Below are 25,832 nucleotides of genomic sequence, written 5' to 3'. Positions count from 1 at the left end.
GCCGCTCTCCGGGGGGAAGGGGATGCTCTCTTCTTCCCTTGAAGCAGCTTAAAAAATAATGATCAGGAAACAGTTAAGCAAAAGGGGGGGTGAACTGGTGGTTGGAAAAAAAAAATTCACACCACTTTATAATAATAGTAACAACTCATTCCCATAGTTTTATCCTTCCTGTCTTTAGCCCACAAAAAAAAAAAAAAAGAAAAAAAAAAAAAGAAACCCTGAGCTAAACTACTGACACTGGCTGGGAGCTTAGAACTGCCGCATCAAACAGAGCCCTTGAATCTCCTGAACATAATTGTGCTGCCCTCTAACCTCAACCTTCAATCAGTGCAGTTTAACTATCTCATTTTAGCCTACAGGACACACCCCTCTGCTAACTAGCAGCCATATTCTTCTCATTAGGAGACTGCTCTGTACAGGAGCATGGAGGCAAATCCGTTGTCTCTCTTTTTCTCTCTCCCTCTGCCGCTCTTGGTTGTTATATGTGTGCTTCTGGAGGAGAAGAACACGAGCAGAGGGCTTGGAGGGTGCTGGAGAGGGCCCAGCTGCCAAACTCTGGGTCCCCTGGGTATGAAAATAAAGCCACACCACTCGTTCTTGTGTGGAAATGCGCAGAGTGCAGGCACGGCCCCGCTAACCTCAGCACCAGGCAATGGGTGCTGGAGGTGCTCCTGCTTTGCTCCCTGCACGCCTCCAGATGGGCCCTGGGGTGGCAGTCCTGATCCTGCTGGGCCAGGAGGCGACAGGCAGAGGGGACACGTGTCCCTGTGCCAGCACTGTGCCTGGGCAGGCAGTGAAGCATGGGGCTGGACACTGCAGGAAAACCGTCTCCACAGGGGAAAACTTACCGAGGGTTGCCATGTGCTCTCCATCACCGGTGAGCTTTGCATCAGGTCACTGCCAACAGTTTGTTCCACGCCTGAAGGTCAGCTCAAAGCCGTGTGGGAATGACGCAAGATGGTTCTGCTAGCTGCCTGACCTGAAGGGCCGCACATGCCCTGCTGTCACCGGAGTACAGGACATGGCAGCTCGCAGCCAGCACTGTGGATCAAAGCACCCACCCCAACGTGGGTGTGACCCAAGGTTCTCGGACACCTTCAGAGATGGTGACCCCACCACCTCCCTGGGCAGCCTGTTCCAACGCATCACCGCTCTTCCAGAGAAGAATTTTTTTCCTAATATCCAACCTGAGCTGAAACTTGGTTTTCAGGCAGAGCACATCCCTCTGATCCCACCCCAAAGCCCCAAAGGAGCACAGCCAGTGGGGGCCGGGCAGCAGCTGGGCTGCTACAGCTCTGCCCCAGTCCTCTGCCCTGAGATTTGGGTGTTGGCATCCTGGGAGCAGGATGAGCGCAGGCTGGGAAGGGTAAGAACACAGCTCCGGATGGGTTTAGATGGCTCGGTGCCCGTCCTCCCCACCCTGCAGCCTCCTCCCCATCCACACCTCAATCCCCGAGTCCTGCTGAGTTATGCCGGCTATTAACACGCTCCAAGTTCGTTATCTTAAAGAGGCCACTCAGGACACGGGGCAGCGATCCTTAAAGCAATTAATGCGATCCTTTGATTTCAGGGGATAATGTAGGAGCCTCCGGGCTGCCTTAAAGAGGGGACTGTCAGCGCCGGAGCGAGGAACAGTCACGGGTCAGAGCGTCGCGGCGCGGAGGTACCCGTTAGCTCTTAACAAGACACGGGGGCAGCTGCCAGGGCTGGCTGCTGTCAGAGCCCTCCTCGCCTGGCCCAGCTCCCTTCCAGGGAGGGGAAAGCAGCAGTGAGGGGCTTTGGCTGCTGCCTGGGGGCTGCCCAACCCCGTGGCAATGCGATGTGCCCACTGAAGGCATGAAACTTTTCTCTTTCTTTCCTTTCTCGTTTCTCAGAGCACAAGTTCTCACTCTGCGAAGTCTTCTGGGGGCGGTGGAGAGAAGCGGGAAGCCAAAGAGAACCATCTCGCTAGTCAAAGCCTTTAACAACTATTTTTAATATCAGGCTGAGGAACAAGATTTTGAAATGAAACAGCCAGCGCCGCTTTGATGGGCGAGCGACAGATCTTGAAACAAGGTCCATTCCCTCCTCCTTCACTAACTAACAGCCATATTTCTCTCATTAAAGACAATCTGGCCGTATTTTCAAACTTCTTAACAAGGCGATCACCGTAATTTGAGATTTCTATTATCCATGCTCCTATTACAGCGGTCTTTTAAGCAACCACCTTCTTTTTTTTTTTTTTTTTTTTTTGCTTTCTTTCCCCGACTTTGTCTCTCCCCTCAAACTGCCATCAGTGGTAATGACGTGCAGGAAACAAGAGCACCGAGAGCCGGCTCTTTTTCTTTTCCTTTTTTTTTCCCTTCATTTTGGTACTAGCTTGTGCAGGGGGCAGCAATAAGGAATAGAATAAAAAAGCGAAATGAAGTTTGGTTATCTCTTATCGGGAGTTTGGTTTTTAATCCGCCCAGGAGCTCACTCGGAGCCTGGGCACCACCTTATCTCCCCCGACCACCACGGACCCCCTCCCTGCAGACCCCCAGCTCTCCCCTTCCCGAAGGCGCCCGGCCGCAGCCCTCCCTGCCCCATTAGTCCTTGGCTGGGCTCTGCCAGATGGATGCAATTTGCATAATATCAGCGGCAGAGGCTGGCAGATCAACCGGGGTCAGGCTCTGACATCTCCAGCACAGTCTATCTCCGAGTGCTAATTTGGACTGCATTGATCTCTCTTTCTGATTTCTTTGTCATTTACGTCTGCAACGGTTTGACAGGAGATACAGAGACAGACAAGGGGGGAAAAGAAGGGGAAGGGGGGGGGGGCAGAACAGGAGAGAAACAAAGATTGTAGTTACAGATGTCTTTAAGGGAAAAAACAGATTAATCCAAGGACTCCTCTGAGGGTCGCAGCTTTGAAACATCCTAATTATCCCATTCTTATGAATTCCTGCACAGACTTAGAGGGGTGTCTTGTCAGGGAACTCGGGGGAATGGAAACTTGTTAAATTGCGGTGCAGCTCTCCGGCTGGCTGCTACCCCTTCCCTCTGCACCTCACAGCCGTGTCTCATTAGGAGAAGTGGGGTGGTTGCAGGCATTCCTCTGCACCTCGGTGATGGCTCTCGTTAGGGCCAGTAGACCTACAGCCAGGAGGGACAGGCACAGAGCTGAGGACCAGAGGCAAGGAGGATGCTGCACACCAGGGACAGCCACCAAGTAAGGACCGTCCCAGGGCAGGCCATACCACCTGGTCCCCAACAGAGGCTCAGGGACACACGGCCTGAAGTTCAAAGACATCTCCATGCTATTAATTGAGACATTTATATTCATTAACTCTTCCCCTCTCACAGGTAAGAGAGGACAAGCCACCATTCAGCCTCGCCTGGGACATGTCACAGAGAGATACCAAGGCACCAAAAGAATCCACGGAGAAATCAAAATGTCGCTCCGTGGTTTTGGTCGCTACTTTCCACAGAAAAAGCTCTCTGGAAAGCTGATGATCTTCCCAGGCCTCTTACCTACCACGTGTCTTGCAGTGTGTGAGGCTGCAGCATGATGCACAGACACACAGCCAACATTGGGACAGGTCCGAGCAAGCGCACGGAGTTCTCTGTAATGCAGGTCAGTTTGGATCTGCAAGCTCCCGGTGCTGGTTTGTAACACAGAGCATCCCTAAAACACAGCCTCACCAGTCCCTGCCACGGAATGGTTTAGCGTGGGACAGTACAGCGCTGCGCGTGGCATTACATCACGTGGCACTGCCTCAGGGCTCATCCTGAGCAGCCACAGCCCTGGCACTACCTCACCTCCTCCAGAACACTGGGACAGCTCCAGCAGTGTCCCCAGCGCAGCGGGGCCAGGAGCGCGCCATGCCCCTGCGCGCCACTGACTTTGGGCTGCGTAGGACGGAGGGGTGACTGCAGTCAACACAAACACTCAATCATCCTTCCTTTCTTTCTTCTGTGCCTTCTTTGTTAACTGCAGGAAACAGCTGAAAGACCTTGAGTTTCCCATTGTAGCGTGTATGGGAACAGAGCTGCAGTGATCAGAACATACCCCCCGCCGCTCCCGGGGAAAAAGGGAGAGCAGAATCTTTTCTAAAAAGGGTTTACGATTAGAAGAGTGTTCTGTCACTCTGGCGCGCAGTAATCCACTGCGCCACCAAGTCCCTTCAGAGAGATGTCGAAAACTTAAATGACTGAAAGCAAAAGAGCCCTGGCTCAGGTTCCCAGGCAGCCAGACATCCTAATTATCTTTAGATCCACTCCCACATGGAGGGGAGAGAGCACACAAGAGTAAAAAAAAAAAAAAAAAAAAAAAAGAAAAAGAAAGGAAAAAGAACGAAAAAGGAAAGGGAAAAAAAAAAAGAGGACTGTCACATTGCTTTTTTCTTTTTTAAAAAGCTCGTCTCTGCTCACTGCTTTTCCAGCTGTGACACCTCTCACGGTAGTTAATTAGAATCATGTCAGCACGTTAATGTGCTCTGACTGGACGCTGACAGCCCCTGACCGGTCAGCCCGGACCCCTGTCCGTCCTGCAGGATGTAGGACCCCACTGTCCCCACTGTCCCCATCTCTGTCCCTGCAGCACGCTCCGTCGGCCGGGTGCCGTGCCTCACCATAGCACCTGTTTGGGAGCAGCCTGACCTTTACCAGTGCTAATTCAGAATGACACCGCTCATTTGGTGACATTTCTGTTTACTTTTCCTTAAGTCTCTTTTAATTATTTAACTCGGAGTCTTCCCCCTTTTGCCTCCGGCTGCCTGGCAGAGGGAGCCCCATTTCTGTCTGCGGTGGTGGCCCCAGGGCAGCTCCCAGCTCTCTGCTCGGCTTTTGCCATCGGTACCCCTGGCACAAGGATGGTGCCAGGAGAGCTGCCTCTGCTGAGAGCCGAGGGATGGGTTCTGTCTGTTCTGTCTCAGGGGACACAGGTTGGGGTGGGAGGTGTCCAAAAACCAGAGGGGAGCATCACAAAGTGCCGTCCCCGTCCCCTCAGTTCATGCGCCAGAGAAAAGCACAGGGGCTCGGAGCATCCTGAGAGGAAAAGGGGAAAGGAAAGCAGGCTGAAATCAAGCTGCGGGGGGAGAGCGGGTGCTGACAGCCGCAGGCACCATCCGTGTGCCCGCCCCGCACTTAGCGGGACGCGGGCAGGGCAGGGGCACAGCGGGCGCTGGCAGCCGGCGGCAGTTAATTAGAATCGTGTCACTAAGTAAATGCGCTCTGACTGGACTCTGACAGACGCTCACCTATGACACCGGGGGCCAGGAGACAATCCACATCAAACTACTGCAGTGTGACCCTTTTAACACAAAGAGTAAACTCACTGCACGTCGAGTTGAAGCTCATTAAAACTGTCTACTCTGCGAGCATCCCATTAACCTCACTGTTAAAAACACGCAATTCCTCTTCTTCTATCCGAGGCCTAATTAATGCTCTGGATCAGGAACAATATCACGCCCTAACCTTCCGAGATTTCCAATCAGTAAATGAAAAGAGAAAGACGGGGTTGGGAAAGCGTGGGTGCCTGTGGGGTTGTGTGCTGCGGGGCTGCTCCCCCAGCCAGGCACGGCCCCGTGGCACAGCGCAGTGCTGCGGCCCCGGGACCGAGCTGGCACCATCCTGAGCCCACAGGTCCTGAGATCTGAAACTGCGGGCTGAACTCTGAACTTCCACCGTGCTTCCCAGACAGCCAATCCACCGCAGGTGGAAGCAGAAGCAGGCAAATGAGAAATCAACTTTCGCAGCAGCGGCTTCTGCTGCAGATTTGGAAACTTCTCCGTTTGTTTTCAGCTCAATAACTGGCTCGCTCAGAGCCAAGAAACAACAAAGGCTTGAAGAAAAAGAATGTCACCACCAACCATTATTTAAACCACCTTATGGTTACTCAAACAGAGCATTCTGATTTTCATCCAAAAGCACTACAGCTGAAATCACAGCAATCCTTTCATCCTCGCCTCTGGAATAACAAACAGTAACGCGCCATTTTTCTAATGTTACCACATTCTACAAACTAAGAGTAAAGGTACATTATGTTACATTATTGATTAAAATAAATGTAGCAAATATGCTGTATTACAGGTATGAAGAATAAACAGGTTTAACCCCTGGGCAATGGTAGGGAGAGCTGAACATGGTCTGACAGGTGCTGGCCAGTAAAACACCATCTTTCTTTAGGGAAACAGTTAAAAACAGTGCGAATATAGAAGAAAATCAATTACGGAAAGCAGGTGCCCTGCTGGCTGATTTAAATCTCAATTAAAACCTGTGATTTTAATCATTCTGATTTATATCAGTCTCTGCAACTCCATAGAGAGACCTCAGTGTGAGAACATGGCAGCGCAGGGACCTGCTGCCCTAACTGCACAGAGCTCCCTCGGGCCATCAGGGAAGCCCCAGCCATATTTCCCACGGGATGTGGCCCTGGATTACCACCGGGCTCCCACCATGAGCCCTCTGCTCGCACACGGCCTCTGCACGAGGTGCAGTTCCCATGTAGGATTCAGACCTGAGGTTCTGTATTGGAACCTGAGGGGAAATTGGGCACATCTTTCTTCAGTTCTCACCCACTCTTGGTTTGCAGAGTTCTGTGTACCAGTGATCATGAGAGCAGGTGTCAACCCTCATCCACTCAACTAGGGAGCAGCCCTGGGGACCCCACTCTGCCCCCCCAAATTCCTCAACCCTGCTGCACCCCAGGACCCTGAGAAGGAGCAGGGAGACTCCAGATAATGTAGCAGCTTTCCCAAAGCCACAGCCAGCTCCAGGCTCGCTGCTATGGACAGTAAGAGGCAAGCAGATGTCCTGAGCTGTTCGCAGCTCTCTTCTTGAGGCAGTGGTGCTGGAAAGGATGGACTGGGCTGGGTGGGCAGGGCGGTGCCAGAAAGGGAGGGGGCAGCCCAGGGCATGTCTGGATACATGCCTGCTCCAGGACAAGGTAGCAAAGCCTTTCTAAAGGACTGGAGTGGAGAGGGATATGAGCAGCACCTTTCAACTCCATCAGGCAGAGATGCACCCGAGTAAGACAACAGCACTGATATAGACATGAGCAGAAACCAACAGCAGACAGATGATATTCCAGGGCTGAGGATACCGTTGTCAAAGTAGGACACGACAGCAACAGAGCTCTCTTTCCACAAATAAAAGGAGGAAGATGAGGCACAAAACAACCCTTCATCCCCCAGGGAGACTCGAGAAAAAGTTCAAGCCCCAGAGCAGGGCAGAACACAGCTCCTACAGCCCCAGCTTGCTCCCCATCACTCCCAATGTGGCACACCAGCAAGGCAAATCTGCTCCCAGGCAAGGAAGCAAATTTTAATGCTACCTCCGTCAATAATGCAACCAGATCCATAGTTCAAAAGGAGCTTGCTAATTAAAAGCTGGTGAGCTTTAAATAATTCATCTCCTTAACTTGGATTGATTGGAGAGTTTAATGGTTAGAGTCTTGAAACAATATTAAACAGCCTCCTCAAGGCCCAGGTAGCAGGTGACTTTTCCAAGTAAATCTTACCTCCTTGCAAACTTTACTGCTCTCAAGTCACACTGGATGAAGGGCTGGGAGGCAGAGGGAAGGCAGACACAAGGCAGATGAGCATGATGCAGCCCTCTGAAGCACAGCCCAGTGAACCTGGGCCAGCTCCCTGCCACCCACATGTCCCACAGCCTGGCAACAACTGCAGACCCCAGAGCACCCCAGAGCAGTGAGAGATCTCAGCCCAGCATGCATCCCCTCTCAGCTGCAGCACCCCCAGAGCAACTCCCCAGGGGAACTAAGAGCCAGGATGCATTCCCCTTTTCCAATAATGTTGCAGGCACAACCTGGTGCATCTTCTTCCCTTCTGCCAGCCAGAGGCCAGGCAGCCCTTTGTCTGGCCTTCAGCACCTGGCTTTGAGGAGCTCTTGGATGGGCAGCTCATGGGCAGAGCACGGCAACGGGTCACTCACCTATCCCGCTGTGAGGCCTCCCTATGTGCTGTAGGTTCAGTCCTTTGTTCATGTCTAAGAGCCCGTTCTTTGGCCAACTCCCCATGGCAAAGCTGTACGCCTGCAAGAAAGAAACAGGATCAGATGTTGCATGGTTATGCATTGTGTAATGAGATACATTTTAAGGGGCACATGTGGGTTTGTGACCCCAGTATTCAACAAAGATCCAGACAGTGTTCTTCAAGAAACTTTCCAGGAGATGCTACGGGCCCATCCCACTTTAGAGATGCCCAGGGCCTGTCACTGAGGCTTGCAAGGGAGTGCCACCATGGGGACCCTGAGGCAGTCCCCAGTTCCATGGCTGGGTGTTTTGGGACTCCCGCAGCCCTTAGGGCTCTCCACCACCAGGAGAAACCCCCCTGGGCCCCAGAGAGCCTGTAGCCCAGCTAGGGCCTGCTCCTGCCCCACAGCTTCATGTGGCAGCACCCGCAGCCCGAGTGGCACAGCCCCTCTGGACAATGCTGATGGGGGAGTGGGCCAGCCTTGCACCATGTACACGCCCGTAATTACGGCCTCGCAGCTCCCTGTCTGCTTCATCTCAAGGAATGAAGCTCGTGACTCCATTGTGAGCCTTAAGAAGGGTGCGTGGGCTTAGCACCACTCACACAGTGCTATCTCTGCTGCCGTGAGGGCCATTGTCCCCAGATGAGATCAGGTCAATCCTGCAGCGCCTATCTCCCTCCCGCAGCAGGGATCATCGCTGCATACAGTTGCTGCAGGGAGGAGCAGCAGGGCTCCAAAAGCAAAGCCTGCCTTTGGGGCTGCCATTGCCCCTGCCCTGCTCCCTGATGTGTGGCTGCCCCACGGGAGCCATGGCTTTGGGGTTGGGAATTCACTGCTGGCCTCTGTAACAGTTTACACTGCCTTGTTGCTCCTGCCTTAGCAAAACAGAGGGCTCCACGGATAATTAATAGACAGCATTGCTAATCCTGTTGGGAGATGATTAGCAATTAAAACTCCTAATTAAGTCTATGCATAATTCACTGAAATTACACTTCGTGTGTACACAATGCATTCAACAAACACGTTCTGATAACTTCATCGCTGGGACTGGTGGTGGCCGTGTGTGCGCTGGGGTGCCTGCTCCATACCCAGTTCTGGGGTCTGGGTGATGAACACAGCAGCTCTGCCTGGGGCTCCTGGCTCCCTCTCCTGGGCTGCAGCGGGTGGATGCAGAGCATCAGGCTCCCAGAGAAGAGAATGCTCCAACATTGTCCCAGAAAAGCCTCAGCCGTGCATGGGGTGAGGCTGCCTTAGCACCCGAGCGCTCCGCATCCTTTTCACCTCTCTGCTGCTTAAAATTGGGGTTCACTGCTGCAAACAGGGCAAGGAGCCCACGCCGTGGATCTCCCAGATCAGCACCTCTTCTGCATAGCACTTCTGCTTTGTTAATCAAGGTCATTTGGTACAGCCACGCTACCTGAGCAAACTAGCTAAGCAGCCCGTCTGGAAGTTGGCCTGACCACTGAAGGTCAAGTGTGCACTTATGCATATTCAAAGCTGTCTGCAGGATCGATTGGGTTTTAATTGTTTTTCCTGGGGTTTTGGAAGGAAGTGCCAGGGGCATTGATCGGTCCGGCTGAGGCCGCTCTCACTCGGTGCAGTGACTGCAGTCACCTCTCGGGCAGAAAGAAAGCAGCCAGGCTGGGGGAGATGTAGCCAGCCTGGTCAGAGAGAAGCTCTGGCAGTGGTGGATTGTATTCGAAAATAAAGTTTTTTAATTAAAATTGGCAATTCTGAGCCGCCTGCTGGCAGCAGCCACACAATCAAGAACGAAGAGCTTTGCTGTTTAATATTTAAAGACAACGTTTAATCTTTAAACAGGAAAGTTCTTCTTCTGACTGTTAAAAGTGAGTACCCGGCACAAGGTCCCGACGCCGGCTCTGGAGGCTTTTCACCCTTTTTGCCAGGAAATGGCACCCATCTGTCCCTCCCTCGCTGCAGGGACCGGGCAGCGCCCTTTGAGGAGACAGCAGGACCCTGCAGCGTTTTGTTTTCACTGCCATCTGAATTGTACAAAAAATGTAGGTATCATTTAAAACAAAGTTCTCGTAAAATATTTTGGGTCAGAGTTCTGATTCAAATAAGCTACCAGACCTTCTGATTTTCTAAGAAACACCAAAACGACGACAGCAGAATCACTTTCAAGCGGTCTGAACACAATTATTCCCTTCCATTCAATTCTCTCCCTTTTTTCCTGATTTTGTTTGTAATTCTGTGAAGGCCGCATTTACCTCCCAACTAATCCTCCTCTGAAGTCAGATGATTATTAATTGTATTTATTTACTTATCCCACAGGCATACACAGCAGTTCACCAACACTGCCCTGAGTCGGTCCCTGGTGCAGCGATCTCAAATCAAAGGTAAGCAGACCCTCCTGTGATAAATGGGAGCTAAGAGCAGCTGGACATTAGCAGCAGACTGCATTTCCATGCATGCAACCAACACCACATATCATCCACATCCCGTTAACAGGACTGTGCTGGGGAATAAGCCTTTGGGTCACTTGCACCTTGCATAACCTGCAGGAAACTCAAGCTGGGGGGAAGCAAAGCAGGGAGGTGCTATGGGGCAGCACTTGGGGTATGGCAGGCTGGGGCATGGAGATGCCGTGTGCTCCCTGTACTGAAACATGCCAAGCTGATGTACTGATCCAAGTGGGCTGAATGATGTCCCATCATTTAATCATGGGAAGCACCCAGCAGCATTCAGCAGACACCTTTTGGGTGCTTGGCAGTGCCATGTTCCCTGTCCTTTCTGCCACGTTGACACTGTGACCCATCCAGTGTCTTTAAATGTTTAACACACTAACCGTAATTTTAATGTTAACATGCACCAGGCAGGGAGAAAATATTTCCTTTTGGAAAAATCCTCCCAGAAACGAAGATGCTTGGTGGGCTGAGGATGGGGACGGCAGTGGGGGGAGCAGGACCCCTGTACACAGCAGCCTGCGGATTGAGGCTGACCCCTGACATCTGTGCAACAGAGAAAATGACTCCGTGACAGCAAAAGCATTTTCTTCCCCTCGTCATGTCAACTGCGTGCCCAACATGAGCATTTCCCTCGAACCCACCTCATTCTGCTGCTTCCATGATGAGGTGTCAGGGTTTTATATTACTTTGTGTGTTGGAAGGAAAAAGGAGGTCAAGTCTGCAGCTAAGCGGGCTCTGAAACAGAGTCTAACGTGTCCTTGGTGCAGCTCCGTCATATACAGCTTTGGGGCTGAGAGTGCCTTTGCACCATCCCATATTACTGCAAGTAAGCTATGGGAAGGAGGGGAACAGGAAATATCTTGCTGGGATTCCTTGCCACGCAAACTCACCAGCATGGTGAAAGGGCAAACAAACACCACCCAGGCCAAACCACATAGCTTGGCTGGGGCCAAAAACACACAGGTAGGAGCAGGTAAGGAGCGGGAGGGCGAGGAGGAAAGCTGGTCCCCCAGCACCCTGCAGCACAGCATCCCCTGCAGCCCGGCTGTGGCAGGCAGGAATTTCCCCCGCACCGCACCAGCCCAGGTGCAATGTGTCCCTGTTAAGCAGTTTAGTCAGCAGGGCTGCCGCATTCACAGCTTTTCAAGTGTTTTTAAATCACTTACAAAAGCAGGATTAAACGATCAGGAATTCCATTTAATAGGACAAATAAAGAAATAACAATCTGCTCCATCGGCCCTGCGAAAGGCAGGTTTGATTTAAGGGGAAAAAAAACGTAAAAAAAAAAAGTATAAAAGAGGGAGAGAAAAAAAAGGAAAGGGGGGTGGAAAAAAAGGATAATGTGTGTTTACTCAAGCAAAGAAAAAAATATTTAAGTGATGTAGGAGAGAAGATTGCGGTAACTAGTGAAGAATAACATCGTCTGCTTTGCTGTCAAATCACACAAGAATTTCAGTAATAGATTCTCATTCTGACACTCAATTCAATTCGAAGGTGATCCTGCTTTATCCCAACACATCAAATATTAAACACTCGTATTAGCCAGGGTGCCGTCGCCTTCCCCGGCTTAGACGCGGCAGGAAGCTTTTCCCCTACTTTCTCTCACCCGCTATAATATTCTCAATGTTATCTAAACATGCCTTCATACACTGGGGTTCTTTATCAATCCCATTTGGGAAGGGAGGGGGGGGTACTTAAAACGGTATTAGTTTGGGGGGCTTTTATTATTATTATTTCCAAAGCTTTTCAATTTGGTGTGGAAACAGCTTAGAAAAAAAGGAGGAGGGAGGGGAGGCGGCGAGAGAGGGAGACAGAGCGCGAGAGCGAGGGAAAGTATAAGAAAGGGAAAAGCAGCCAGCAGCTCTTGTTTGACTGATGCCTTTCAACAAGGGCAGTCTAGCTTGTCAAAGCCCGGGCTCGAGATGAATTGGCATATCTATTCAGCCTGCCTCTGGATGTCATGCAATACAGTTTCATATTCCCAGATAAGGCATGATAAGCAATTGCTGCCCTGACACCGACTCCATCCATCCCTGCCTTTCTCTGCGTGCGCCTGGCTGACTTACGGGGCTCTGCGTTGCGATGCATCAACATGGCAGCAAGGGGGGCTGCAGAACTCACCGGTGACCCCCAGCCAGCACCCCGAATCAATGGGGACTGCTTCCCAGGAACCCCAGCCCACGGGAGGATGCAGCCTGCGTGTTTTCCCCCTGCGGGAGCAAGCAGCCCATGCCATCACACTGCCGTCCATGAGAGCATCGCAGCGCACACACACGAGGCACACCCCCCCAGAACCGTAGCACTGCTGGTAATTTCAGCACTGCCTGCACACACAGCCTGGGGAACACACAGCTGGGCTCTGACACTGCCCAGGGAGAGCCACTGCCTGCCCAAATACCCTGCGGAACAAGAAGGTATAACTCATTCCTGTTTCCACAAAGGGAAATTGAGGCATGTAGTCCTTCCCAACCGGAGATGTGCCTGAGCAGCCTGTCTGCCCACATCCCAGCAACAGCACGCACATTCGCCGCTCTAACTCAGCCCCAGGAGGAGCAGGATGGACCCTACCCGCAGCAGCAGCCCTGCAGGATTAGCAGGAGCTGGGGCTTGTACAATGCCTGCAAGCCCGATTCTGCCGTGTCAAAGTGTCAAGCAGTTTAGGCTTCGTGTTTCCATGTGTTAGAACAAGTCTCTGCCTTGCTCCCAGGCTGAGGATTATCCTGGATAAAATGTTCTCAGCTGCCGTGCGCTCTGTGGCTGGTGACGTGCTAGGTTAGGGGACCTGAGTCCGAGCCCTGGGTTTGGGTTCAAGCAAAACAAAGCCACAGGTCTGGGTGGCTGCAGGGCTGGGAAATGGTACTGCACACACAGACAGCAGCAGGACTGGAACTGCCAAAGAGAGGCAAGGAGCCTTTCCCTCCTGCAGCCCTCAGGTGGGCTAGGCAAGGAATATGACTTGAAGCCAAACCCAGCAACGTCTTCACCCACAGCCACATCCCTTTCCAGGCAGCCAAGCACAGACCAGTTGGATTCTCCTTGGCTGCTCCTGGGGAAAACGGGAGCTGAGGCAGGGAAGAAGCCTGCACTGGGGCTGGCACAGTTTGGCACTGCCCTGAAAACAGACTGTCAGCTCCTGCAGATGTGAGCACAGAGATGAGTGGGGCACTCCACACACACATCTCCCCCCATGGATTTTGCAGATCACAAGCCACCAGAGATCTGCTGTCTGGCTGTGTTGTGCGGAGCCACTGCTCACCACCTCTTCCTTCTTCCTCCTCTTCCTCTGTCCACCTGGATGTGCCCCCGACCCACAAACACGCAGCCCAGTGACCCAACTCCACACCTTGCCAAAGCAGAGCCAGCTCCAGGTTCACTGTTGGAACACCCGAGCCCTTCTGAGGGGGGTATTTCCCCCCCTTGATTTCTATTTTTACACACATGCACACTCGTCTCTCCCTCGCTCACTGTTTAATTTCCGTGTGAGAGGGAAGCAGGTGCCCGTGCTCCCGTGAGCTCTCCCTTCTCGAGGCTTTTTTTTCCCTTCTTGGATCCTGCCCCATTAGTTTAGTGCCCAGCCATCTGCGACGTCTCCTGTAATGCTGTCCCCCTTGTGTACCAGGGAGCTTTTCCATTAGCGCCTTTAATATTCTGACACCTTAGCAGAGGCTGCTATTACATTCAAACACTGATCGCCCTGTGAAATTACATCGCAGGGCTTGCTAAAATGGAATTGTGTATAATCAGGCTCCTCCATGCACTGTCAGTCCCATCACAAATACAACGTAAAGCAGGCTTATGGATGGGCTTAGCAGCTGGTACAAGTGTATTTTTTTTTTAATAGATGAAGTATCCCTTATTTAAAGCATTTCCTTAAGAAAAAAAAACACCAAAAAACCAACAAACAGCGAAAGACAAATCAACAGCTGCTGCACTATGTTAACCATACTGCTGGTCTCTTAAAAACATGTTATTTACTAAGGTAGCTATCTGTTTATCTGTAACTATATCAAACAGAGGAGGGTGAGATAAAGATAGTTAGTTAAACAGACAGCCGAGGAGATATCTGCCACTGGGAAATAATAGCTAAATAAAAAGTGCCATTACGTACTGCTGGGAGGGGAGGGGGGACCCTGCGCTCTCCCTGCGCTGCTCCCACAGCACGGTGCTGCCTTCGGAGGCTCCAGTTTGCAGGGACAGCTCTGCCTCACACACACCCCTTAAGTTCCCCATAGCTAAGTCAGATAAATGGGGACCGGCTCCCCGGCCGTCCTCTGTTCTAATTAAGGCTGTAATGGGTTGTGACAAAGGTGTTTCAGGTGGATGCAGGAATGGTGCGTCAGAGAAATGAGCTCTCCAGCTCTGAGTTGAAAACGCTGCCCCTTGCCATGCCCTAAAGGTTACGCTGTCTGTCTGCTGTGAGATGTGATGGCACACTGCCTGAGGGAGATTTCCTGAGGCGCTCTGACCCTTCTGCCATCTCCTCCGAGAAGCTTTTGCAGAAACATGAGGCTGCAGCTCATTTCCACACACCTGGAGGGAGCCAGCCAGGATCAAACGTGCTGGGAGCAGTCAGAGCACGGCGCTGGGACTTGGCCCGGGGACCAAAACTAACGCTCTGACATTTCCCTTCATCCTAAACCAGGATGGAAAAGCCAAAATATTGTAACATTTCACTGTGGGAATGGTTCTGCTTGGGAACCTCAAAGCAAAACCCAGCGACAGAAATGCTGCCCTCTGCAAGGAGCAATCTATTCTGGCGCGAGCACTGATGTGACATTTTGACTCCAGCTTTCCCAGTGCAAAACAAAGCCATTTGTCCACAGCAGACATGCACACACAGCGCTCTGGGTGTTTTCGAGGGCCATATCCAGTGATGGTCATGCTGTTGGGCACAAACATGCCAGAAATCATACAATCACAGAATGGCTTGGGTTGGAAGGGACCTGAAAGCCCATCCAGTTTCAGCTCCCCCTGCTGTGGGCTGGCTGTAACCCACCAGATCAGGCTGCCCAGGGCCCCATTGTGCCCACCCTTGAAATGGGGAAGTTTGGGCCCATGGAGGCCCATGGATGATTATTCTGTTCTTGAAACTCAGGATAGGAAATAAGTAAGAGATTGATCCTGCAGGTCCTTCACACCAGAGGCATGGAAACCTGTGCCCTGCAGCCCCTTACCTCCTCTTCCCAGACAGCACATTTGCAGAAGCAGAAAGCAACCTTCACATTTGAAATGGTTTTAAACTAAAAGAAGAGAGATTTAGATTAGATATAAGGAAAAAGTTTTGTACAGTAAGGGTGGTGAAAAACTGGCACAGGTTGCCCAGAGACGTGGCAGGTGCCCCGTCCTTGGAGATAAACAGGGCCAGACTGGACAGGGCTCTGAGCACCTGACAGAGCTGTAGGTGTCCCTGTTCATTGGAATAGGTCTAGATAACCCCTGAGGGTCCCTTCCAACTCAAATGATTCTGTGGTTTGGCCCAGCACTAACCCATAAGAGCTGTGGGACCATATAAGCTGCAAGAACTGAGTAGAGATTCTCAGCACTCCCCCAAGACGTAAAGCCACTCAGAGGAGACAGAGCTAGAACAGCAGGAGAAAAAGGGGAAAGTACAAGACAAAAGGCACCAGGGAAAAGAACAGTAAAGATCAGGAGGGCAGTGCCAGCATCCCTTGCCCACGCAGGCGGCCTCATGGCAGTAGGGAGGGAGCACCAAGGCAAGTTAACGAGGCACTGCCTGGGGACGAGACCTGCCTGATCAAAGGTAGAGCTCACCCTGGATCATCTGCACAGCAGCTCTTCCTCTGTCTGTTGACCCAGGTCAGGGTTAAGGCTGGGGAGGTGAAAGCAGAGGTGGCTCTACGAGCGCTGATGGGTGCAAGCAGCAGGCTGGCAGGCAGTATGTGGGCCTTGCAGAACTGACGCTCCCTGCTTTTGACAGAAGGGCAAACAGAGACAATTCTACTGTTCCAATTTTAATTTGCAATAGCTTTTCTTTTTCAGGACAAGGGGTGCAAGAGGCAGAGGGAACGAGAGGATGGGACATGGCCAGGTCTCTCTCACCCCTCCCTAGTGCCAGTGAGCCATGCGAGCACACCCGCCTGCCCTGTGTACCCCAGAGAGCTGGCAAACGAGCTCCAAACCAGCCCGCTGCTTGTAATCGCAGCCAGCCAGTGTGTGTGTTACGCTTCAGTTGATGGCTGGTGTTAAATTCAATGCCTTGAGTATTGATTTCCTCGCACATCCAGGACTTTGTTAAAGGGTTAGCCGTGAACTGAGATCAAAGGGAGGTTAACTCGTTTCTCATAAGTGGTAAAGCAGACCTCTAGCAAAACTGGGCTCCAGGTCCCCTCCGCAGAGGATGCTCTCTGCATGTTGTTAGCTCTCCCGGTCGTCTCGAAAGCCAGATAAAGCCACAAAGCTGCCTCAAAGCAGGGAGATAAAATGATCCCAACAACTTCCCATGGACTCAAAGCTATTATGAGTGCACACCGGGGACCAGCAGCAGGGGTCAGTCAGGGATCTGTCCCCACTCCACAGGGAACTGGTCGCCTTACCCAATTCAGATGGTGAGCCAAGTCCCTGCCACCAACAGGCCTGAGGCAGGAGCTGTCCCACCCTGCAGGCACACAGCACCCTCCTGGCAACAGCCAGGTGACAACACAAGGACGCTCCCTTTGAGCTTGCTACCACCAGCACCACCTCAGCCTCTGGGGCATCCATTTGCTCCTTTTTACTTTGCTCCTTTTTAGTCTTTCCTCGTTCTCATTCATTCCCTGCGCCCACATCATCCTGTTTTACCAAGGCAGTAAGAGTTAAGTGCACAAATAAGAGGATGCTAATGGGGCTTTGGCTTTTCCTCCTTAATTTTTAAGGTATAGGAGGCAATCTGGAATGGTTATCACTACCACTAATGAATGCCCAGAGGCACCATGAAAGAAACATCCATTTCAGATCAACATCTGTCAGCACTAATCTCAGAAATACCTGAGGTACTCAGGAGCCTGGACTGTACCTCCTGGGAGGCTTAAGCACCCAAGTCCCTCGTTCCTTAAGTCATCTGGGCACCCACACCACCTCACAGCCCCTCTCTTGTCCCAGGAGCCACGCAGCTTCAGCTGCTAACAGTGCAGCACGTTCTGCTACTCTTGCTAAAACTAAATACAAGCCCCCAGATGGTAATTCTGCTGCTGTCATTTCCTCTGTGCTGCCACATCTGTAGGGACAAGAACACGAGCACAGCCTACCTTGGTGGTAAAACCCTCAGTTTCCTTCTGAGCACAGAATCACAGAACCAGAATATCCCAAGTTGGAAGGGTCCCATACGGATCACCGAGTCCAACTCTTATGGCCAGGGTTCTCTGCATGGGATAAACAGGCACTCAGCCACCCCTCCTCCCAAATCCCTGGCACCCAGCATGCCCCTGGCAGCTGATTTGTTTTTAAGTGAAAGGTTTATATCAGAATGCTTAGAGAATATTGGTACCCAGCATACCAAGTGCTGAAGATTTCACTTAAACACTCAGCATCTGTGTATCTCAACTAAATTAAGCTATTTGCTATAAAAGAGCACAATGACAGTAATGGAATAATAACAGCATTAATAAAACACAACAATCCTCGAATGAGAAGCGGACGCATCAGCTAGCTGCAACCAAGAGAAGAAGGCTATTTTAAAATCACACACAAAAACCATCTGGGGGTGGAGAAAACCAACAAAAGCTCAGAAACTCAGAGGTCAGACTGAAATTATGTTTTTAACCTCGAAAGAAAGATGCTTGCCAGAGCCTTCCCAGCCACACCACTCCCACACCAGCTGGAAATGAATTTCCACAGCTCCCAGCAAAGCAGGACTCACAATGGGAACACTGAACATTTCCAGTGGGGCAGAACTGGAAGCCTATCTGAAGCAGGAGTGCCCCTGAAGCATCAGCAGGGTTTGTAGCCCAGCTCCTGGGACAGATGCATGGGGCAATGCAGTGCCAAACGAATGAGGCCAGCTACCTACAAACATCCAGATGTCACCATGCTGCCCCTTCATTAGGAAAATTTGCCCTCACCTCGCCCACATATTCTTCCTCCTTTGTTTTGGACGAGGGTGAGGTTAAATGCAGCACCTTGTTACCTGTGCCCCGTTTTGCAGGGTGCACTATTTCAGGGCCAGGCACAGGCCAAGCCCTGAGCACAGCTCTCCAGAGGTAGTATCCCATCAGTGGAGCCCATTAGAGGTGGAGGGGACTTCAATTTCTGCTGACCTCAGAACTGAGAAGCTCCAGGACCAGCAGCCTGGTACAGTGCTGGGTCTTGGTGCTTCCTTTGCTTGGATGTTGTATCAGCCCACACCGTGCCCTGGCCAGAGGCAAACATCCCTGTGCCAAGGTCATCGCTGTAACACAGAGCCCACTGCAGTTCCTGCTGAGGACAGTGCATCACAGACAGATGTCTGCTGCTCTCTGTGACATGGGAAAAAGCCTTGCCCCAGCACCATGGGCATAATCACCTGGGTGCAGGTCCCTGACACAAGTCCTCCTCCCTGTGCCCTCCAGAACTTGTCCCTGTCTCCTTCCAACTTGGCTGACCTATCTTTTCCAGCTGCTTCATCACCTTGCTTCCAACCTGGCCCTTCCTAAATTCCAATGGAGAAAAAGCCAAAGCAGCACTTGCCTCGCATCTGAGCAGGCTGCAAGTTTCTTTGTTTTCATTACAATTTCCTCTCCTTATGCTTTTTTTTTTAAGGCATTTCTGTTCTGCCCCCCGGAGGTGCTCCTGTGATTGAATGAAACACGACCCCAGGCTCCAATAAGTGTATTTCAATTACATCTGTCACCATGTAACAATGTAATGATATATCATGTGATATTAAATCCATGGTAATCATATCAGCGATTTTTTTAATAGTGCACTAATCACATTATTACATCTCAATAATTAACAACAGAAGGCCTAAAAACCTGGATACAAAGAGGGAAGCTCAGAGAGTCCCAGCTCCTGCACGGAGAGGAGCAGAGCAGAGCAGGATGGTAAAGGAGATGCTGCCAGGGCACGGCACGATGATGGACAGAGCACTGAGCACCGAGATCCCACACCACACTGTCCCCACTATGCTACAGCTCCCTTCCTGTTGCAGCCCAGTCAATCTTGTGAGTTTCTACATCACAAGCTGATCTGAAGAGAGCCTCATTACCTGCCTTAAATTTCCAGCCAAGCACTTAGTTCTTAAAGACGGGATTTAAGAAATATTTGACTGATCTTCTCTCTCCTCATTGAGTTGGGCTGCTCTGAACCAATTCAACCTGTGAAGTTGAAATAGTGAGAGTGGGAGGGGATGGAAGTGCTGGCGGTCACACTGTGCGACATGCAGTATCCCTGCTCCCCACTGGCTCTTCCCAAAGGGCCAGAGTCTGCCTGACCTCCCCAGCCACCACAGCAACCTATGGACATCCTCCAGTCCAGGAGGGAGCCAAGGGAAGAGGGACAGGCATGCAGGGGGATCACAGCTCTTCAACATTCAAACAGCACCTCCTGCTGTGCTTGGAAGCGCAGACTGATGTTCTCATGTCCTTTTCCACGCACACCTTTCTCCTACCCCACTTTCCACCTCTCCTGTCCCCATGGCCACACAAGACGAACAGACATCTGGCTGGCTGAGGCAGTGCAGTTGGACTTTCTCTCCTTCCCCCACTCTCTTCCTTCCATTTTTTTTTTTTTAATTTTGTCTCAGAAGCCACGATCCTTTAAAGATGTGCACGTCTCATTAGCTCTACCTTGACAATCATTACCGTTGCCGCAAATGCAGGAGGAGAGCTCAGCCCGAGCGTGGGGGAGTCCATTACCTCGTAGTTAAAGGGACACGGACAACTCCAGGCTGCCTGCAGCCCTGCTCCCACTTCTAGGCAGGCTGTGTATGGGCCCACAGGAACAAAGCGTCCCCCTTTCCAACACACTGCACATGAACATTAAGCAACATCTCACTTCAGCAAAATGTCCCCAGGCTGGACCACAAGACCCCAGCCCAGCTGTGAAGCGAGCAGCTTGCCTAAATGGGTATGGCAGAAGACACACAGTGGCTGAGGACCACCATGAGGATCTCAGGGCAGGGCATGGTTTCCAAGGATGAATGCTTGGTGTCACCACTGCAACACGGACAGCACGGGAGCTGTGAATCATGCATTTATCGATCAGCTTAAAAGTGCAATGCGCCCTCTACTCACTTGGTCTGTCCCCAGCTTTGCAGGCTTTGTACGGTGTCACACAGACCCAAGTGAGGGAAGTGTTCAAGTGGGTGAGGATGACTGGGGTGATGGAACCTCCTCGCTGGAGACGATGGGCCCTGCTCAGCCCTCGGGGGACCGTCCTGCTCCTTTGTGCCTTTCAGGATGGGAGCTCTCCGTGCTGCTCCCTGACAAGCCCTGGTAGGACGCAATAACGCGCTGCTGCGCTTCAGAGCCGCACTCCGAAGAAGGATCCTACCTACACACCAACGAAGCTGTCCAAGAACTTGACAGGACTCTGTTTGAAAAAGATGTTGAAAGAAATGATCTCTTTAAGTGCAATGGGAGATATTTGTCTCTGATTTACCCTTGGCTTTTTGCTCTGGTTCAGGTAGGAGCGGTGTGGGATGGCTGGCAGATCTGAGAGCATGGCACGCCCCAGCGGGCAAAGCGAGCAGTGCGGAGGAAGGCGCGAGTCAGTTTGGAGTGCTCCCCATTTATCAAACTCACGCAGCCCGCCAGCAGAGCGAGTCTTTCTATCATTACAGCTCTCAAAATCCGATTCATACCACTAATCCTGCCTTCATTCTCCCAGATTAATAACATCTCTTTCAACCTTCACAGTGTGATAAATAGACAAAGAGAGAACAAAAGGAGAAACAGAAGTGAGAGAAAGAGCCAGAGCAACTCCACATAATAAAGAGAACCAAGAAAGGGGAAAGGAAAAAAAAAAAAAAAAAGGAAAAAGAAAAGAGAAAGAAAGAAGCTGGCACACTTGACTCTGCCATTTACTTTAGCAGATTCTCCCCAAGAGCTCCCTGCAATCTTTAAAGAATGTAAAACATTGCTCAAAGAAAAGGCTCGTTAGCAACTCTGACCAGCCCAGGTTTGCTGGAGATCTTTTTGCTTCCAGCCTAGGCACAGGCCAGCTCTGAGTTTGTTGGTTCCTTTCTTGCTCCTACCCAGAGTCAAGCACCAGTACGTGCCTTCTACCTCCTTGCAAAAAGCTTCATGAAGGGGGCCAGGGGTGCTCAGCAAGCCCAAGGGATGCTGGCACTGCCACGGCACCCTCACATTCACAGCATCATTAAGGTTGGAAAAGACCACTATGATCACTCAGTCCAACTGTCAACCAATCCCCACCACATCCAGTGACTGCATCCCTCAGTGCCACACTTGTGCAGTTCTCGAACACCTCCAGGGATGGTGACGCCACCACTACCTAGAGTATCCCAGAAGTGAGGCCCATGAACTGGGCTTGGAATGAGGACGAAGAATAAGTGCAGCCAAAATGCAAAGTCACAGCCTAAACCACTGATTGAGCACCCGGTGGGAAGGCAGGGCCAACCCAGGGGAGCTCGGGTGCATGCAATGTTCCTGAGGGATCAGAAGGGGTGGAGCCAGGATCAACTTCCCATTTAAGGGTTGGCAGTGAAGGTGAGGACATCCCTTGCTGGAGGTCTCTACGTACTTAAGGTCTTCTACAGATAAGCAGCACCTTTCCTTTGTTTCTGTGTCTATGACTGCTGCGTTTGGGCTTGTTCACAATTGCTGTGGTGAAGGACTTTGCTACCCCACTATTATTGTGGCACTTTCCATCCCATTATAGCATTACAGAAAGCCACAACAGCAGCCCAGCAGATGGGGCACTTGATGCCATCTATCTACCTGGAGTGTCTGTGGAGCTGGAGGCAAAGGAGGTGACAACATGGGGGCAGCCCTACTGCAGAGGGACCCCTGCTGCCTGGGTGCAAGGGACAGGATGTGTGCAGCAGGTGGTTTCCCACTCTGCTTTGATGGGAAACAGACAAACCCTAGGGAAACCTCTGCTTGCAGCCTCGTACCACGGAAGACTGACTTCTGCCCCTGGGCAGTGCAACCTGCTCCCATAGGTGCCAGCTGTGCTCCCCTCACAGTACCAAGCATGCCCTGTGCTGCCACACTGAGCAGAGGAACAATCCCTGGCCAGGATGCTGCTATTGTGGCTCTGCATTTACAGCCCCCGTGCAGAGGCTGGGCTGTTTTTTTTTTTTCCCCCTTTTCTTTTAAACTGCTCCATATTACTCCAGCTTTGAAGTACAGAGAAAAGCAACACTCAGTGTGGCTTTTTTTAAAAGCTACCTTTATCATAGCAAATCTTTTCCTTCTCTGCTGTGTCGCTGGAGATGGATATCAAGCAAAAAGAAAGTCTCCTCTTCTAACAATGGATTTCCCTTCCCTTCTGAACTTCAAATAGAGAACTCTTATCTACAGCCACAGTTGACCAGAAGAAGAAAAGAAAAGAAAACAGACATATGAACTGAACCCGGGCTCTCTTTCTATTTACTCAAAAAGGCTGTGCTGGGTTCTTCACAGGGAGATGCTCTGAAAATGTTTATAGCACATATTTACTCACTTCACTTTCCATGCCACCACCATGGAAATGCACCTGCTTCTCCCCCAGAACGACTCCCCTGAAATCCTTTCTTTGCTTGGCGAGCTGCATGCACCAAGGCCAGCCAGCACAACAAAGCCTGTACCTAAAGCTGGGGTCTATAAGAGCTCTTCAAACTCAGCTAGGAGTAGCAGCAGCGCTGCCCCTGGCTCGTATAAACCATCCCATCCATACAGCGAGAGATCTTTAAAAGGACAGGATGGATGGCAGGTCAGAGCTCACTGGCTCTGCTCACTTGAGACCAACTCCTACCTGAAGCATGGCCAGGAACCCTCAGCAGCCTTAAGCCCTGGCCTCCTTCCTAAGGCAGTTCTGATCCAGCAAAAGCCGGGCCCTGTGGGGTACAAGGAGGGGGTGGGGGGGATCCATCACACAGCACCATCCCCCTGAGCGGCCTGCTGAAACACGCTCAGTGGGATTGGCAGAGCACTGCGGAAGCGCTTTATAATTCCCGGTCCTCTCCTCCCTCCTCAGCATCTCCTGGGAGAGACACTATGATGGACGGTGACATAAGTGACTGTTTCCAATCAAGGTAATGTAAGTAATGACAGCTGACGTGATTCCTGGAATGTGTGGGTGCTGTGCGCCTTGCCAATGATGGTGGAGGGACGAGGCTGGGGCAGAGCCTTGGTTAGGAGGGAGGAGAGGAGCTCCAGAGTGGCTGCACTGCCTTTGCACCCCTGCCCTTCCCCCCCCAGAACAACACAGAATACCCAGAAATGGAAGTGTTAGGTCAATAGCTGGAGCCTGTCCCCTGACCCCAAGGCAGCAGGGCTGCAGCAGCCTCAGCACACACACGCACGGGTGTGTAGAGGCTCACAGAGGGACAGCTTTGTGTGAGCTCAGAGCTGCATCCCTCTCCCAGAGCCTCCAAATTAGTAGGGGAATTTAACATGCAGAGAAGCGACCGATTAATAACCCAGCATTGACTTAAGAAGACCTTGAATAATACATAGTGCTTGTACACGGAAGGGGAAAAAGTCAAGTCCTTCTGCCTGTCAAGTGCATCCGCCTCCCAAGCACCGCACTCCACGAGCAAACCTCGCTGCCAGCAGCTCCAAGCTCCTCTTCACAAATGCCTTTCGCTGAGATTAATGGTCAAACTTTGTGCCAAGTTAGGCTGGCAGTTGGACAGTTCCAAGCACGGTGTTGTTTTAAAGGTAATTAGCACTGCTTGTTAATAGTCTCTAAAGCTGCCAAGAAAAGGCTGAGCACTTGCAGCCCATAATGCGGTGCATGCTGCTAGGTGGGTACCTGGAAGTCATGGAAAAGAGTCTTACCATGAGTTCACCCCAATCCCATCTGCACTACAACTGCTCCAGCAGCATGGCCGCATTAAGGAGAAGCTGGCCCCAAGCAGAGAAAAGATAGAAGAAGCTCAGCTGCAGGCAACAGGCTCCTCTGCACTGTGGCAGCAGATAAAGACAAGAACGATTCCCATCCACAGCATGATTTCAGCCTTTCCAAACTGCTCCAGCAGCTGAATGGAGGCCAAGTCACCCTTCTGTGCAGCCATCCCGTGGGATGCTGCGTGGATCTAACAACTGCAAAGCGATCTCAGAATGGAAAGACCCGAAGAAGCACTGGGACTAAAGCCTATGGCCAGGAGAGATGAGACCTTGTTTCTGTTCCAGTCTCACAGCAGCCTTCTAATCCATCTATGCCGTCACAACACAAAACATCTTGTGTAAGATAAAAGGTCAGCAACCATGTACAAAAGCATTTACACCCAGTGTGAAAGACAAGGGAGAAAGTGCCAGAAGGAATCAGGATTTGTCTTTTTCAGATGTAAATGAGGGGCAGCTAGAAGGAGAGTTCTAAAGATGCATTTTAGCACTGAAAACTGTTTCTGCCAAGGGGACGTGTGATAAACAGGCTCAATTCTTACAGTTTGATTTCCAGAGCAATAAGCACAGAAACCGAGCCCAAAGAGAAGCTCTGTATTAGCAATCAAATCCAATCATTCAAATAATAAAGAAGAGACACCCAGACTGGTGTAGAACTGTTTCCAGAGAGAAGTTTGGCTCCCCAGCCTTTTCACACCCCGCAGTGGCTCAATGGAAGAATTCTTAAGAAGTTGCAAGTTTGGTCATAATGTGTAAAAAGCCCCTGAAATGCGACATCATTTACTCTTCTGTGGTATTGCTCGGCAGAGCTAATAAATCTTGCATGAGCAGAGCTGATTCTAATTTTCTAATACGAAAAGGCATTTGGATTGAGAGAGAGGGGAAGATAAAAGTGATTGAATCTCCAATAGCCCAGAGTCAGTGACAAGAAACATCCTGATGCGGACCCTGAGGAAGAATGGCTCCCTCCCACCCCAACATCCCATTCTCCCTGCTTTCTGCTCGCGACTCTCCTATTGACAGGATGTGGTTTTAAACACAGTTACACAAGTTATCATTTCTGCCTTCTGATCAATCTGAATTTTCAGGACGATTACCCTCTTAATCAATGATTGCTATCAGCATCCCCAGTTCCTCAGCAGGGGCACAGGCAGTGATGTTGGAGGAGGCTGGGAGCTGTGAAGGCCACTTCAAAGAACATCTGATGAGAAAAATAAGCAGAGGGAATTCAAAGGGATGTTGTGCAAGGCAAAAGCTAGGCAGGAGTGACCAGGGACCTGCTGAAGGTATTACTGAATTTGAAATTGAAAACCACAATAAGAGTAGTGAGGCCCTGGAATGGGTTACCCAGATGGTGGTTGCTCTGTCATTCAAGGTCAGGCTGGATGTGGCTCAGAGCACCTCATGGAATTGCAGGTATTCCTGTTCATTGCAGGGGAGCTGGACTAGACCCTTAGGA

General features: G+C 51.1%; 1 protein-coding gene across 2 annotated transcripts in view; it reads right to left on the bottom strand.

Annotated features, from left to right (window-relative positions):
* ERI3 (ERI1 exoribonuclease family member 3) overlaps positions 1-25,832 on the bottom strand; it is a 95,242-nt gene that overhangs the window by 16,694 nt on the left and 52,716 nt on the right. For both annotated transcript variants that reach the window (XM_065740143.1, XM_065740147.1), the window contains exon 7: positions 7,915-8,014. In XM_065740143.1, the coding sequence (XP_065596215.1) occupies positions 7,915-8,014 (100 nt within the window). The remainder of the gene's footprint in view (positions 1-7,914; positions 8,015-25,832) is intronic.

The sequence above is a fragment of the Cyrtonyx montezumae genome, unplaced genomic scaffold (genome assembly GCF_038088225.1).
Source record: "Cyrtonyx montezumae isolate F1298 unplaced genomic scaffold, pur_monq_1.0 scaffold_1, whole genome shotgun sequence".
Classification (NCBI taxonomy): domain Eukaryota; kingdom Metazoa; phylum Chordata; class Aves; order Galliformes; family Odontophoridae; genus Cyrtonyx; species Cyrtonyx montezumae.
Note: the sequence above shows the minus strand (reverse complement) of the source record. Positions and strands in the feature narration are given on the sequence as shown.